This window comes from Podarcis liolepis (assembly GCF_965112155.1).
Source record: "Podarcis liolepis genome assembly, chromosome: 10".
In the NCBI taxonomy this organism is placed as follows: Eukaryota; Metazoa; Chordata; class Lepidosauria; order Squamata; family Lacertidae; genus Podarcis; species Podarcis liolepis.
In genome coordinates, this window is record NC_139562.1 from 46,524,007 (window position 1) to 46,540,404 (window position 16,398).

The 16,398-nt window shown below is 41.8% G+C and overlaps 1 protein-coding gene across 3 annotated transcripts in view; it reads right to left on the minus strand.

The window, feature by feature from the left end:
- Positions 1 to 2,838: 2,838 nt before the first annotated feature.
- The window catches only part of SRGAP1 (SLIT-ROBO Rho GTPase activating protein 1), a 116,717-nt gene continuing 103,157 nt past the window's right edge, over positions 2,839 to 16,398 (minus strand). For 2 of the 3 annotated variants that reach the window (XM_083463390.1, XM_083463391.1), the window contains 7 exons: positions 15,298 to 15,522; positions 12,482 to 12,561; positions 9,984 to 10,164; positions 8,495 to 8,629; positions 7,348 to 7,693; positions 4,119 to 6,499; positions 2,839 to 3,991 (listed from right to left, as the gene is read on the minus strand). In XM_083463390.1, the coding sequence (XP_083319516.1) occupies positions 6,122 to 6,499; positions 7,348 to 7,693; positions 8,495 to 8,629; positions 9,984 to 10,164; positions 12,482 to 12,561; positions 15,298 to 15,522 (1,345 nt within the window). In that variant the 3' untranslated portion in view covers positions 2,839 to 3,991; positions 4,119 to 6,121. Of the gene's footprint in view, positions 3,992 to 4,118; positions 6,500 to 7,347; positions 7,694 to 8,494; positions 9,404 to 9,636; positions 10,165 to 12,481; positions 12,562 to 15,297; positions 15,523 to 16,398 lie in introns of all 3 variants that reach the window. The other variant, XM_083463392.1, reaches the window with a different exon arrangement.

Here is a 16,398-nt window from a genome sequence, read left to right on the forward strand (position 1 = left end):
AGAAATCGTTGTTCCAAAGTTTCAAATGTATCTAATGCTCCTGCTGCCTTGCAAGAGATCTTTGTGAGAAGCGAAGGCTAAGGAATATACCTTGGGGAGAGGAGTCCCCAAGGCGGCTGGATGGTGCCTTGTATGCCTCCTTCCAGTAACTCCTGCAGCCAAGCTCTAGTGCCAGATATATTGCTCTGCTTTCCTTTGGACCACATCAGCAAGGCAGAGAGGGAGGTCTTGTCGCCTGGGTAGCCTAGGACCTCCATACGCGCTGCAGAGCCTTGCATCCCTGAGAGGTCACTAGTGCAACCCCCCTGCAATGTAGGATTCTCAGTTAAAGCATCCATGACAGGTGGCCATCCAAGCTCTGCTTAAAAACCTCCAAGGAACTGTCAGTCTTTTTCCAAAAGTTTATTCGGGATCTCCTTTCTTGTAACTTGAAGCCATTGCTTCAAGTCCTACCATCCAGAGCAGGAGAAAACAAGCTTGCTACCTCTTCCACGTGACAGCCCTTAAGAACTGCGACAATTCTATGATTTTATGATCACTATGGAGAAACGCTTATCGTTTTTTTGTGGGCCAGCTTCTTGGCCAACAGGATTGTGGTACCCCAAGAAGGGAGAAGTAAGGTCAAAGCATCACTCCTCTCTCCCTTAACCAGGATTTGACCCCAGGTCATGGCAGTTATATGCTGAATCCTCACTACCTTAGACGACTGAACAAGCTTCTCAGGCCTCAGCTTATCATCTCCATAGAATGAGTCAGTTGGCATGTGCTGTGTTATTTGTGATGGCAAGATATCCCAAGCAGACTTTCCAAAGTTTGCTCCAAGTTAAGTAGATGTAAATCAGCTGAGCAGGGATATATTTTCCTTTAACAAAACCACTTCAGAGGGATTCCTTATTCATACCCTACCTAACATTTTCCTGACGCTGTTGCATCCATAATAAGGAACATTTGTATTAGTTAAATATTGAAGCAGGTTTCTTGTTAAGGTACAAAAAGGGATGTGATGGGGATAAAACAAGACAGGCAGGAGATAAAAGGGTTGTGTCTTTGCGACATCAAGATTTACCATTGAATAGTAGGATGGATATGCAGCTACCTCCCTTTGTAACTCTGTCGTGCTGAAGAGGTTATTTCTGGAGACACAGCTCCATGCAAAATGCATGATTCGGCATCAATGTTATATAAAAAGAAATGCAAAGAATGCAATGCAGTGCATTGAGTTTTCTCTTTTAGCATTCTGTATCTCCTTCATGCATAGGTTTTCCTGCATTATTTCCTTCCAGAAGATGCAAATAATTCAAACTTGGTATATCCCTGTTCATTTCTTATTGGCCCCTTCAAACTGGCGTTTTATTGCAGGTGCATTCTGCGACATGTTCTTGACACAATAATAGTGCTTTAGTTAGTGGTGGATTCATTCTGCTCGAGTTTGTACTGTGCTGCTTCTCCAATGATACCACATTATTGCTGTCCTGAGGGGCTATGGCTCAACCAAAGCGGGACAAAATAAACCAGGACATTTGTGCTATATATATAAAAAAAAAAGTTACGGGATTTCAGCATGAAGTTACAGGATATGCTGCGACTGACACAGCGGAACCACTCTAAAACTTGATGTCACAAGCAGTGTTGAAAGTGGGATTGTGTGTAACCACCCAATAGCATCATGAGCACAAATCATAATGAACACAGAATAAAAAGGATGTTTGCAGGTCCCCTAGAAGGTATGATTTTCCCTTTAATATTCCAGTGAAAGTCAGAATATTATTGGCTCATAGCTGTTTTGAAGGGAAAAATAACCTTCAAATTGGGATTTTTGTGGTTTGTTATTGTTTTATATTGCAGTTTTCCAGTTTCATTCTTTATTATAGTTCTTTGTTATTTTTGTGAACCAATCAGAAGTTGTGTTATTAAGCAGTATATAAGTAAATGAATCCACCGTACATTTTGGAAAATGGCTTGTCCATTTGTTCTCTATAGTTTTGGCTGCCTCTTTAGAGAGTGTTGCCAAGCTTGGCACAAGAGTTTCCATAGTGGAGGCGGCCATCTTTGGGAATTTTCGGGCTCTAGCTGCCCTTTAGAATCAAGATGGTGGACCAAAACATGACTCTGGTGTGACTTCACCTTTTTTTTTTTTGGCACAGTTTTGCCACCTATCGAAAATTGTCATCAAACAGGGGTTCCTGAGGTGGAGCAAATTTGATCACTGTTAGGATGCCAGGTGTCATTTTGAACGTCAGACATCACTTTGGTGTGACTTCACATGCTATTTGGCATGACAAGCCCTAACTCACAAATCACACTCTTTAGAAACCACAGTATATTTTGCTTTCTGAAAAATACCTGGGCAGTGCGAGACACTCTTCATTTAAGATAAATGTATATGGAGTCATCTGTGTTCTTTGTCTACCATTTCCACTATGCATCCTTGAATGTGTTACAGTTGCTTTCATGAGCTGGAATTGAAAGAGGAGAGTTTGTTTGATTTGAATCTGGACAAGGAATAAAATGAGTTCTGAGCCTTTTTTTAAATGGCTGGTAGAAATGGTCTTCGTACTTTGTGGCTGTCTGGGTTTGCTGTTGGCTTTGGGAACGGCACTACCTTCATGAATGACTGCTTGCTTACCTGTTCAGCTAGTACACTTGTAAATAAAGGAGATATTTCCAAGCACCATAAGACTCCCAGGCTGCCTCCACTAAAGGTAAATATCACCCTGTAAAGGTGTCTTGGAACTTAGGGAATTGGGCCTCATTAACACTGAGCCTAGAAAAGGCATATGCAAGGATACGCACACGCAGAAATATGTTGATAATTAGACATCATTAAAACAAAACAAACACAGACAAAACTACCCTTATTTATTATATAAAGTTACACTATGAGAAACAAATCTGAATGTATATTGAAGCCTGTAATGGTACATGCCAAAATGTACAGTACTATACATAAAAGTGCATTGTCACAACAGCTTAACAGTACGTTTTCTTCTTTTAAAACTGTGCAATTGTAACTCTCCTGTTGTCTGAGAATGGAAGGAATGCAATGGGAATGCAGCAGAACATGAAATGGAACTGCAACAATACAAGAGCAAAGTTAAAGCTCCTCTAAAAATGTAAAGGCACTTTCACATGTACATACTACAGATGTACATTGACACAATTAGGTAACAGTCAACAAGCAGGAAGCTACCAGCACTGCAATCTATCAAACTGACAGTCAAGGACAATACTGATTCGATTAGGTACACAGGCGGTTACCCTTTTACTATACAGCCTGTAGCTGTATCAGTCTTTCCTGTTAAATATCCATTCACTATACTTCAAATAGCTATAACAAACCATCAAACTACACACATTTAACTCGCGTGAATGTTCTAAGCAGAAGCAATCACTGGATGCACTGTTTCTAATATTTTTTCCCTTCTCCACTAAACAATCTCTAATATAAGCAGTATGGAGGCCGGTACAGTTATTCAGACGTACAGAGTTTCCCTATGCAATTTCATGATACAGGCACCCACCTTAAGTTTTGCCACACAACCTATTAATTAATAATACAAAGTCACTAGGCTATAATGCACTTAAAGGAACGTCAACGCTTCCGTTTGTCCCATAGGTCCTAGATTTGGGCTCGTTACAAAAATAATTCCTTGCAGGGGCCACGGCAACACTTCACTATGATTAGCATTAGCTAAAAACTCACTACAGAGTCCAGGATCTTAGTTAAGCTTCAGGGTGCAGTCTAGGGATATGGGATCGCGTTCCTTTCTAGATAGTGGCAGCTTTGGTGAATGTAACATTTCCTATGGTCTACTGTGGCAAACAAAATCATTATATATACTGTAGCGCCAAGTGAATTCTTTTTCATCTTGTTTTTCAGATTTATGAATTCCACCCAGATCTGGTTTCCAATTTAGGTTTGTAAATAGCCCCCAGTTTCATCAGCTGAGATGAAAATGTTTGTCTCTCCCCCATTTTGGGGCACAAATAACTAACAGAGATGTCAAAATAAAAAAATTCCTTCCAATAGCACCTTAAAGACCAACTAAGTTAGTTCTTAGTATTGGAAGGAATTTTTTTATTTTGACTATGGCAGACCAACACGGCTACCTATCTACTAACAGAGATGTGTGAGCAGGGCAGGCTCACAGATGTTCATGTGGGCAACTTCTTTGCAAAGCTACTTACGTCTTTGCCACGTCCATGCTACATGTGATTTGGCAATCCCATTCAGCTAAATATAATTAGTAAACAAACTGCAATGGGAGTAAATCAGTCCCAAACAACAATGGTAGCTACGATGTCCTTAGGCAATTCTTTCTGCCTAACAACTAGTCTCCTCCTGTTTGATTCCGCATAGTAGGAAGGACCCAAATGAAAACATTCATTTTGAAGAATGACAAGTTCCTAATGTGACACGTTCTATGACAAAAGAAACCCCTTATTTTGATCAAGTTTTGCATATGTAGACAAGTATCAGCTGAATCAATTCCTTCCCCCAACTCCAGCCTAGTACTCCCACGGTTTTTAGTTAAGTGTTTGCCTGATTAGTAACATACGATAAATTCTCCTGTGGAGTGAGGTGGTGACCTTGTAAAAACATTCACGGAAATGATATAGCTTACTGTTAAGTTTGTGCAAAACACTTGTTAGTTCATATGTAACAATAACAACAAAGATGAAGCACTATGCAGGTTGATAGCTTCACTCACACATAAACACACATGAAAAAAGTTAGTTGGGGGGGAGTGGTTCTGATAGATTTTATTCAGATTCTAGAGTAGAAAATGAGATCTTTGCCCTGTGAACAACCTCTCACCTCAAGAGGAGTTATTCCAGTTTAGAAATCAAAATTCACCTGAATAAATACACTCGAGAAACAGCACACTCTTTTGTGCACAGTAGCCCCTTTCGCTTGCCACAAGAAGCAATAAAACCATGGCTTACTATGAACGAGCCTTATACCAGTGCATGTTGTTCAATCTGTCCTACTCTTCTCGGAGCCAGGAGTAACACACCACAAAACTTGGCTTTGTCTTACTTATGAACTCGCACTGGTTTGTTTCTTGCAAACAAACAGCTAGTGGCAAGCTACAAACAAATTGCAAGAACTAACTACCACTTGTTCCTGGCTTACCGCGCATGGTTTGTTTCTTGCTCGAGTCAAGCCTTGTGGTTTGTTTCTTCCACCTCTAGAAGCTAGCACACTGCTTGTTCACGGAAAGCAATAAGCCATGTCTTACTGTGACGTGCAGGCCAATGTGTTTCATAATCATAAGGATACAGCAGCTTTAAAGTGTAGGTTTTCTAGGAATGTTTTGTTACAAATAATTTGATTAGCTAAGACTATCTGCAGAGACATCTAAACCATCGGCTCATAGGAATGTAAACATATTTTTTGTAGTGATTTGTTTGTGTGAACAGTTGTCTGAAAGAACTGGTGGCTAAAAATCTACCTTTATTGCAGTGCAGCAAGCCTGAGTGCAACCATTAGAAACTATTCTATATAGCATTTCTGACAACAGGCTTTAGCTTTGATTTAGAGAGCTGCCATCTACGTCGGTGTGAGATGCAAATACATTCTCCATATGCAGTACTAACCCTACCAACACACATACAAAGTATTTTGAAGGAAATGTCTTTCCTGATTCACTTCTTAATAATCCTCAAGATACAAACTTTTAGCCCATATAAAAAATCTGATCAATACTGGAGCCAATTACAATATAGAAGTAAACAAATCCATTAATTAATCCCTTTCAAATGACCACTCATAAGTCTAAAAACTAGAGTAAGTGTAACTTATTGAACCTCACGGGATGCTGGCTGTGACCTGTGAAGCTTTTATTAGAAAAGGTGCAGCGTGGAGTTTTCAAGTAAAAGCATGTATTCCTGTTGATTTAAAACGACACACAATTAACTGTCCAGTTTAAAAATTGGACCCATGTTAACGTAGGTAGCTTGGAGACATTACACTAAAAAAAACACATTTTTTAAAAAAAACACAAAACCTCTCCCGTTATAAATTAGAAACGAATGGTGTGATGGAACACAAGACATTGATGAGCGCTCCATCCTTTTGGTAGCTCACTCCACGCTTGCCACACAAACTGCTTGGTTTTCACATTGTGCAAGACTTGTCTGCTGGACCTTGGGAGGGAGAGGAAGGGCCCACGGTTGGGTTTGTTTTTGGAAGAACGATGGGCTTTGGCCTAAGGGCAGGCGGTTTCAGTTGCACCCCCATCCTGGGTGCCACCATGGGCTTGAAGGTACTCATAGTATCACTGGAAGAGCTGGTGCTACGCCGAATCTGAGGCTCGGTGCTTCTTAAGAGGACACTGTGGAGAGGGCTCAGGGATTCCGTGGAGGCCGTGCTGGAGGGGGAGTTTTTCATTTGTTCCAAGGTATCCAGCACTACATCTGGGGCATGTTTTGCAGAGCTTTGACGTTCCAGTTCCCGGAGTTCATTCAGAGCTGTGTTCATTGTTTCTTCAATATCCTGTTCCAAAGGAAGAAGCAAGTTTGCTAAAGATTAATGAAATACCGAACACCAAAGATGGCATGGGCCATTGCATTGCGCCTCCTCCCTACATCATGGTGGAAACTAAATCTCTTTCTCTCTCATGTGAGAGTAAACATATTAACCAAGCACCAGTATTATTGAGGCGCAGGAATGCCTCAATAACTAACTACATGTTTAGAAAATACCAAGAACACCATGTGTATAACTATTCATTCACAGCAAGGTGCAAGCAAGAACAATACCAGGTGTTTCCTGCTTATCTGAAGCACAATACCTATTTTTCAGATAATAGTAAAAAGTACTCATGTTTTTATCCTTAGCGCTATACTTGGGGCTAGATGAACGAGTGCTACAGTGCTTCTCCTGGGCAACAGAGAAGTGGACACGCTGCAAGAAATATGTGTCATTTGGGATTTGCTGTGCAGACTTGCTACTTTCCAAACTTTAAAAAGTAGTTTAAGAAGTACTGATATTATATAAATGCTCTTCGCCATGAAGGCAAACCGGTTGGAATTCAATGCTGGGCCTATTCATGAGTACACCCACTGAAGTTAATAAACATGAAAAACTTAGGTTCATTGGGTCTATTCCAAATAGGACTTAGCTGAATAGAATCCCCAAGGTTCAGAGGTGAGGCATCCCTTTTTGTGCACCTGCACACATTACCAAGCTGATATGAACACAACACAATCAAGGAACTAGAAATAAGCACTAATAGCACAGCCACCAGATTGAGGTTATAGGCTTATTTATCTCAAAAGTTCACACTAACATTCCCTGTAGTAGAGAAAGCAACTACTCCTATGTTAACTCACAAGACACACCTGAGCAATTGCCTCTGGGTCAAGTGGTTTGTGATCATTGAAAACTGGGTATTGGCCAGATGATGTTGATCTTCTAATGGGTGGGCTGTCAATTTTCTTCAGGGATTCATGCCTACTAATATTGGTGAGGCTGCCATGACCAGGCCTTCGTCTCCTTTCTGGACTATCCGTATTGAGGCTGCGGTTTTGAAGGGCAGCACGAGAAGCGCTGTGGCTTGTCATACTGGGGGAGCCCAACTCCAGCGATGAATTGGCAAGGCTGTGCGGTTGATGAACTGGACAGTGTCCATCGCTGGTTCTGCCAGGGCGTCTGCCGGGAAGCGAGAGTTCAGTTCTCTTGCGCTGCCTGCACAGAGAGGCAAAGTGAAGACACAGGAAATGAAACGAAGAACGTATGAATCATACCTGTCAATACATGTTGCCCAACAAAATGTGTTGGTGTGGTGTGAGCTGTGAAGGAAGTCCACCAGGTCAAATATTAACTCACCTATGAAGGTCTAGATCAGTGTTTCCCAGAGTGGGCGATACTGCCCCCTGGAGGGTGCTGGATCGATCTGGGGGGGCAGTAGTAGCCTCAGGTGCAATTGGGGTGCAGCGTTGAATAATAATAAAGGGGCAGTGGAAGCATAAAGAAAGAAGCTAATAAAATTTTGAAAAACTGTTTGTATAGGTTTCATCTGTTGTTTAATGACACTGGCCATTAGGTCAGGCACTGTTGTGGGATGACGGTAATGCCTCCCCCTGGATCTGGCGGTCGAGGTGGGGGGCTTTCCTGGGTTTGGGTGAACCCTTTTCAGCTGCACCCAGTCCCAGGAAGTGGATCACAGCTTGCCTACCTATTTGGCCAATGGCAGGTGGGCTGTGGCACCACCCCTGCCCCTGGGGCAGATTGCACTGAGCTGGCAGGGGGGCGCTGAGCAATTTTTTTTCTGAAAAGGGGGCAGTAGGCCAAATAAGTCTGGGAACCTGTGGTCTGGATGATCTTTGTCAAGACTCTATATTTTATGCCTCAAACCTCCATGAATGAAAAATCGACACAGTTGTTTCACGGATTGCCAAAATAACACATGTGGTGTGCTTTTAATATTCTCAAGTGCAATATAAACGCCACGTATTTAGCTAATGCTGAGTGCTCAGTTCAATTTACCTTCCGGAATATATTTCAGGTTGACGATCTGTGGGTGAGTTCATATCCTTGGAGGAAGACTTGTCCTCTGTTACTGGTCCACTGCTGGCTTCACTATCTGCTTTCTGGCTCAGTGTGTCTGAAAATGTATCATCCCTGAGCAGAAAAGACAGGTGACAATTCTTGAGAAACCAATATTATTGGGTGGAAAGAGTAAGAGTGGTTCATGATCTTCCCCCTCTCCATTTTCAGTCATCTCATTCTCGTTAATAACCACTATAACCATTATATTCAAAGGCATTAGGTAGATATATAATCAAATGTCGGCCAATAGCAGGAATGCAATTGAAAAATAAAGAAGCAATGCGGGGCCAGAATATCCCCAGCTGAGCTTCTCTAGCTTCAGCTTTGTAGATGCTCCTAAGTGACATTTTGCCTTCCAAATGGCAACTGAGAAGGTATCATAATAAGGAAGCAAGCAATGTATCTTCCAATTAGCCTAACAACAGTGTTGAGACTTTTAGGAGCTGGAAAGCATGCTTTCTCAAAGAGGGAGCTGTATTTTTATTCAAACAGAATTCTGAAAAGGCAGAGAAACAGGAAAAGTGCAATCATAGACAAAAAAACCTATGGGCTGCAAATGACATAGAATTTGATCTTGAAAAGTGAGGATGGTTTCAGTTAAAACTAAGAATTCTCACCATATTGGATTTAGCAGCCCTCTTCCATTATTACAGCTGCTGTAAGCAGTGTTTCTGCTTATTTAAGTTATTTCTATACTGCTCTTCGTATAAATATACTTCGCGATATTTAGTGCTTTTTGTGTGTGATGATATTCACCAGTAAGAGGGACAGTCATTCCTCTTTTTTTGCTGCCTGTGGCGGCCATTTTATGTAGCCAGCTACAGCACTTTGATTATGTTATGAATACTAGCAGTTCGAAAGCATGTCAAAGTGCAAGTAGATAAATAGGTACCGCTCCAGCGGGAAGGTAAACGGCATTTCTGTGTGCTGCTCTGGTTTGCCAGAAGTGGCTTAGTCATGCTGGCCACATGACCTGGAAGCTGTACGCCGGCTCCCTCGGCCAATAAAGCGAGATGAGTGCCGCAACCCCAGAGTCGGCCACGACCGGACCTAATGGTCAGGGGTCCCTTTACCTTTACCAGCAATAACAAAAAAGCACTGTCCAGGATGGTTCACAATAAGAAATTACAGTAAAATATATCACTATATGCTACCAGAGGGGAGAGGGAGAGAATGAGGAGATAAAGGAGGAAATGATGCTCAAACACTGATTGGCTCTTGGCAGCAGGAAATTGTCCTAGGGTCCCAGCTTCCACAAGCACTCCTGCCTGCTATCTGGAACCCCACTCCAGGGGCTCGACCCCACAGCTTTGGTTTATGGGGCCTGTATAAAGTCTACAAATCAACCATTGGTACTTGACTAGACCCGTCTGATTTGGCATATGACAACTTCTAGGATACTATGCACCACTTAGCTGTTCCTTACATATCTTGAACCACTATGTATTGGTGAGGTACAAGGCCATCAATTCCATTGTGTCTTCCTTCCCACCAGTCATCAGAAGCTCGATGATATAAGAGCAGGGAGGCCCCTTTTTTAAAAGACAGCTCTCGTGCAGATCTTCCAACATAGTCAAACTTGGCAATAGCTTCTATTGGTTCACATTCTGTGGAGAAAAGATGAAGCACAATGTATTAGACCGGGTGTGGGGGGGGGGGACAGTACTCGGGAGGAAGAATTTCTCATAAGGAACACATAATGGATGCAAGCAAAGCTGAAGAGAGAAAGACATCCAGAAATGACATACTGTTGATCAAGAAAATAAGCCCCAATAGAATCTAGCTCTTTTTCTTGCCCTTACAATATTTCAAGTGACAGGGACAAAGAGAAGACTTGGGATCTGCAAGAAACTTAAGATTTTTGGAATGGTCAGTCGCACAATGAACAAGTGCTATTTTCTATCAGTTTTTTACAATGACGCCAACAATCCTGCATGATACTTTTATGGGCTGCCTTCAGAGTTTTGATTCCCTGGAAGAATCAGTTTTAGAAAATAACTTCAGATCCAGATAATACTGTCATCAAGTTGCAGGATAATGATTCTATGATGAATCAGCCTCATGTAGCCGATACCCTTAACTCTAATTAAAGCATGAAGGGGTTAAGACCATAGAGTAAACTGTGTTTACAAAAAACACCAACACAAGTTACAAAACCCTTTTATAGAGATTTGATAAAATAGGTCTTGTGAGCTTCAGTCAGTGTGAATACAGTTAGACCAAGGAACAAAATAGTTCCACCTTTGCAGCTCCTTTGAAATTACAATGACAGAACTACTTCCTTGACCCGTTTTTTATTTCCTTCACCTATCTATAAATACAGAGGAGATAGCATAGTATTCCAACAAAAACATTGCATTTCTTTTGTGTGAATTCTACATCAGCCATGATCCATCTGTTTCGGGCTTCCTCAGGAAATTCACTCAGATTTCCTCTGGAAACGGATACTGTAAACTCTTCTATTTGATGCGAATTAGAGCAAAATAAATTCTACAATGCCTCAGATATTGCTGGTGAAATATATATTTATATCTAGTTCGGAGGCTGCCAGTATGGTGACTGTTAAGTGCTGATGTGTCTCCTCTCCCAACCCTTCCCTCTGCTGAAATAAGGCTTGAAAAAAGCACTCTTTTGCAGCTGATAGAATAAGCTAAATCTTGTGATGTGTGACTGGTGCCCACAACAGATTCTTGGGGGGGGGGTTGAGGGGAAAGAACCCTTTCCTGTCCACTGTGGTCCAGCTGACCCCCCCCCCTCCCAGCTGCTAATAAGCCAAAGCAAAATGCACAAATGGCACCTTCCTTCCCAGGACTAATACTAGCTCCCAAGGGGGAGTTTCAACAGCAACACACACGCCCCCCCCCCCCCCAGAATCTGAAGCCAGGCTTTCAATTGATGGCTCAAAAAGAGGTGAGTCCCTGACCAGAAAGACGACTTAGGGTAAACCCCACAGTAAAGCCAGTAAGGAAACTGAGGTGAAAAGAACCCTGACCAGAGGGAAGACTTCAAGTGAAGTTCTCTGTATGGCCTGTGAGTTAACTAAGATTAATGGTCTTTCTACTGGGATGTGGGTGGTGCTGTGGTTTAAACCACTGGGCTTGCCGATCAGAAGGTTGGCGGTTCGATGGGGTGAGCTCCCATTGTTCGGTCCCAGCTCCTGCCAACCTAGAAGTTTGAAAGCACGCCAGTGCAAGTAGATAAATAGGTACCACTGTGATGGGAAGGTAAACAGCATTTTCGTGCGCTGTTCTAGTTCGCCAGAAGCGGCTTAGTCATGCTGGCCACATGACCCAGAAAAACTCTGCAGACAAATGTCGGCTCCCTCGGCCAGTAAAGCGAGATGAGTGCAGCAACCCCAGAGTCATCTGCGACTGGACTTAACTGTCAGGGGTCTTTTACCTTTTTTAATGGTCTTTCTGTAAATAGTGGAGGGGCAGGAAGATGAGTGCGAAGGTCTGGGTCCATGAAACAATGGAGCAAGCCAAGCCCTGAGTGCTCATGCACACCTGGAGCCAGGTGCGCTAATGCCGGAGGAAACAGGCCTCTAGAGACCCAGCTGACTCCTCCCCCCCCCGCATTTACTTAAAAGCAGCAACGCAAACCACAGCACTGTGCAGAAAAGAGTTTAAAATGGCACTTAGAATGTGACAGCGAGCCAGAAATTTGTGCTGAAATGCAGAATTCTTTCACTTGACCTTCCTTCTAACTGTGTTACGCAGGAAAGAAGCAAGGAAACAGCTGGCCAATGACAGGCAGATCAGTGTTAACAACAAAAACAAGAAATACACAAAAAAAGAAAGGAGACACTGTGCCAGAGATTCTTCATTTAAAAGGAGAGGTGATGAGGAAAACAGCATTTCCTTCATCAATTACATATACATGGAAGGGGGAGGGGGGGAAAGGCAAAGAACACAAGGGGCCTACCATCTTCACTGGTGTGTGATCCTGTACCAGCATCTAAGTCCACTTCTTCTAAGGTACCATGTTCACTATAAGGACTATCACTGTTGAGACAATACCATATGGATTAATACCTTATGAATGGACACATTTATCACCAAAAAATCAATTAAGCTGCCGTATTATTAGCATCGTGCTCCTGCAAACACTACTTAACATATTCAGTTAAGACAAAGCACTCCTAGAATCTTAAAACACTTTTATTACCTCTTTTCTTTTTTAATCTAGATGTCAGATAATCTCCTTAGTATTATTTTTTTCCCTCTCTCTCTCTCAACATCATCATCTTCTTTTTAAATTGGATAGTGTTATATAACTTGTAAGGGACGCGGATGGCGCTGTGGGTTAAACCGCAGAGCCTAGAGCTTGCCGATCAGAGGGTCGGCGGTTCAAATCCCCGCGACGGGGTGAGCTCCCATTGCTCGGTCCCTGCTCCTGCCAACCTAGCAGTTCGAAAGCACGTCAAAGTGCAAGTAGATAAATAGGTAGCGCTCTGGCGGGAAGGTAAACGGTGTTTCTGTGCGCTGCTCTGGTTCGCCAGAAGCGGCTTAGTCATGCTGGCCTCATGACCTGGAAGCTGTATGCCAGCTCCCTCGGCCAATAAAGCGAGATGAGCACCGCAACCCCAGAGTTGGTCAGGGGTTCCTTTACCTTTTATATAACCTGGATAATGTTTTACTCATATGAAGGGGGGAGGGTCAAAAGGTTGCCTTAATGGAATGCTGCCTAAAGAGACAAACTAGAAGTCCTAGTTACAGGCAAACCTGTGTAATAGTCTGGGTTTAAAATCCAAAAGCAGTCTCCAAAGAAGGCAACTGGGAGCAGAAAAGAGGTTGTAGGGAAAGGAGGAAGCAAAGAGATCTTTAATCCATTCCCTGATGGTCATTTTCCTACTCCAAAACAGCTGTTTCTGAACTCTCCTTCCTCAAGATACTATAATTTTTTTTTTAAAAGAAAAGACTGTCAAGATAATGTTACAAGCATCTGTGTGTAACATCTAGTTTGACCCCGAATACTGGCGCCTGGTGTCCTGATCTCAACACTCTTCAGTGACAGAAAATCACAATGGAAAAAGAATCAATTTTCCTCTGTGGCATCAATTTCATGTTCAAACCCACAAGGGATGAACTGATGACACTTTAAAAATGTGTAAGGCCAACTGCACCAGAAAAAGCTCCAATATGGAAATGGTATGGGTCACAAAGTATTGCTCTTATTTGATGTATTTTCAGCTATTCTCATTTTAAAGCCCACCACCTTGTTTTAAGTGACAGGTCTTTAAGCGACAGGGATAGGGGTTAGCTGTCTGAATTTATCAGGAAAAGAATGAATTGATGATGTTTTGCCATTTCAGAGATTGCTTCTTGAAAACGAAGTACCCTAAAAACTTACTAATTGTTTTCAGATAGATGGGAGAAATTTTATTTTAACTATCACTAGATAGGCCAACTGGGAGTAGCTGATGTTCAATAAAACCAGCCAAAAGATCTTATTTATTTTTAATGCAAATAACAATCATGCTAAATCTGTTCAGCCCTAAAGGACAATTTGTAACAAATTGGTCCTCAATGCAGCTTGCAATAAAATAATTAAAGACAGAATAACAGCAGCATAAGCACTAATTTTTTAAAAATAATGAAATGGTGCTAAAACTAAGGAAGAGATAACAAGGCAGTTTGCTTCAAAATGACTTCCTGGAACGCACAAAACCTGACCAAACTGGCATGCTTTTACTAAAGGCACAAACATCTGCTTTTATGTAACATGGCCATTTATGCTGAACCATTTCCCTGTCAAGTAGACCTTAATCAACTGGCTTTTAAAACCACTAAAATGGTATTAGGCATAATTTCACGTAGCTGTCAGACTGGAAAACACGTGGGCCACAAGCAGACCTGCTCAACCTGACAAGTTTTATTTTAGAGAAAAAACAGCTGTGGGTCGTCAAGTCAGAATATGTTTTAGGTCTGGACCCCAATGCCAGTTTTCTGCTGAAAAATACGGTTTATTTTTATTTAAACCATTTAAAAAAAATTATTTATTTATTTCATAAAATTTATATACTGCCTGGTTGTCAAAAGCCTCCACGCAGTTCACAAAAACCGCTTACTTTTAAGATAGCTTACTATCAAGAGATCTTGAATTCGTTTCCACGTAAAAAAGTAAATAATATACAAGCATGCAAATATCTGATAACTGTGTTGTATATTTATGTACTTGGATTTCCTTTTTACCATAAATATACAACGCAGCACAATATCCATTTGAGCAACAAAAATCCTATCCGGATAAAATTCTTAAAAAGTAAAAGAAAAGCACATTATCACTTGTTTCCTCCTGACTGCTTGTTGCCCCTGGAAGTACAGTGGTACTTTGGGTTACATACGCTTCAGGTTACACACTCCACTAAGCCAGAAATAGTGCTTCAGGTTAAGAACTTTGCTTCAGGATGAGAACAGAAATCGGGCTCTGGCGGCGCGGCGGCAGCAGGAGGCCTCATTAGCTAAAGAGGTGCTTAAGGTTAAGAACAGTTTCAGGTTAAGTACGGACCTCCAGAACGAATTAAGTACTTAACCCGAGGTACCACTGTACTGTTTACTGCAAAAAGGAGGAATCTGGAGCCAGGCAGGGGGCAAATTTCAGTAAAAGACTGGTGTGAGTTACAGGCATCTATAGCTTTTTTAAAATAATGGTAAACAGGGGTGAAACTTTTCACAAACTAAAAGTCATTCATACCAAACTGAAGCAATCCGACCTGGGCAAAAGAATGAAGAGCTTACCAGTATTCATCACCAGCCATACATTTCTCATAAACGGGACCATCCAGCTCCTTAGAATCTGGAAAAATGGTTTCGTGGTGAATGATGATAGTTTTGATTATTTCGTTCACGTGAGCCTGACACGACACTTGCTCTTGAATGTCTGGAACAGGCATCAACGTTGGGCCAAAACAAATGGCCAGGTTATACGGATCCATCATATTTTCATCGCTGTACTGCGAAAGGCTGTTTTAAAAAAAGGGGAAAGAAGAAGAAGAGGAGGGTTCTGGGATCGTTATGTGACCTTCTGAAACAAAAACGCATGCTTAAGCTGCATACACAATATTACTCAACCCACCCGCCACAAGCGGCTTGCTTAATCTTGCACTGGAACGCCGTAAGAGCAATTTAATTAAAAGAGCTTTTTGTGATGGGCTGACATGAAGATATATGGGTTACTTGAATGACTGAGAATAATTGGTGAGAAGATGAATGGGTAACACTACACTGGGGCAGCCGATCTAAAGCCGAGATCGTCAGGTGGGATGCCCAATGTTGAGAGGTGATAGGAGCTGCAACTCAACAGTATCTGAACAGTTACAGCTCGAAGACAAAACTTGCAGAAATGTAACAGGCGCAACAGGTTTTCTAGCCTTGAAAACCTTGCACCTGGTGCTGCCAAGGACACAGGAGTTGAACCAAAACTGCATTGAAACCAAACTACATTTTGTTCATGTAAATATAGCCTGACACTCTCAAGGGCTGTTTCAAACTTTCAGTTTTCAATCTCCTTTCTATAGTGATGGAAATGAGAATTCATATATTGCTATATCATCCTAAAGCAGCTGTTGAGGATAACTTGAGCGTTTATTACAACTGAAGCTTCAAATAATTAGTCTTCTTCTTCTCAATTATGCAAATATTTTGGGCAATCCATTTTACATTTGCACAACTGCTGCATTCAAGTCATTCCTATTACAGCGAGATCTCTCAGTTCAGCGTAAAAGTTATTCCAGTTTGTTTGGAAATCGTGGCTTTGCTGCCAACTGAAATATTCTCCTCTGTTAAAATGAAGGAGAATTAAAGATCAATAGAGTGCTTCTGATCGGAAGTTAATGTACT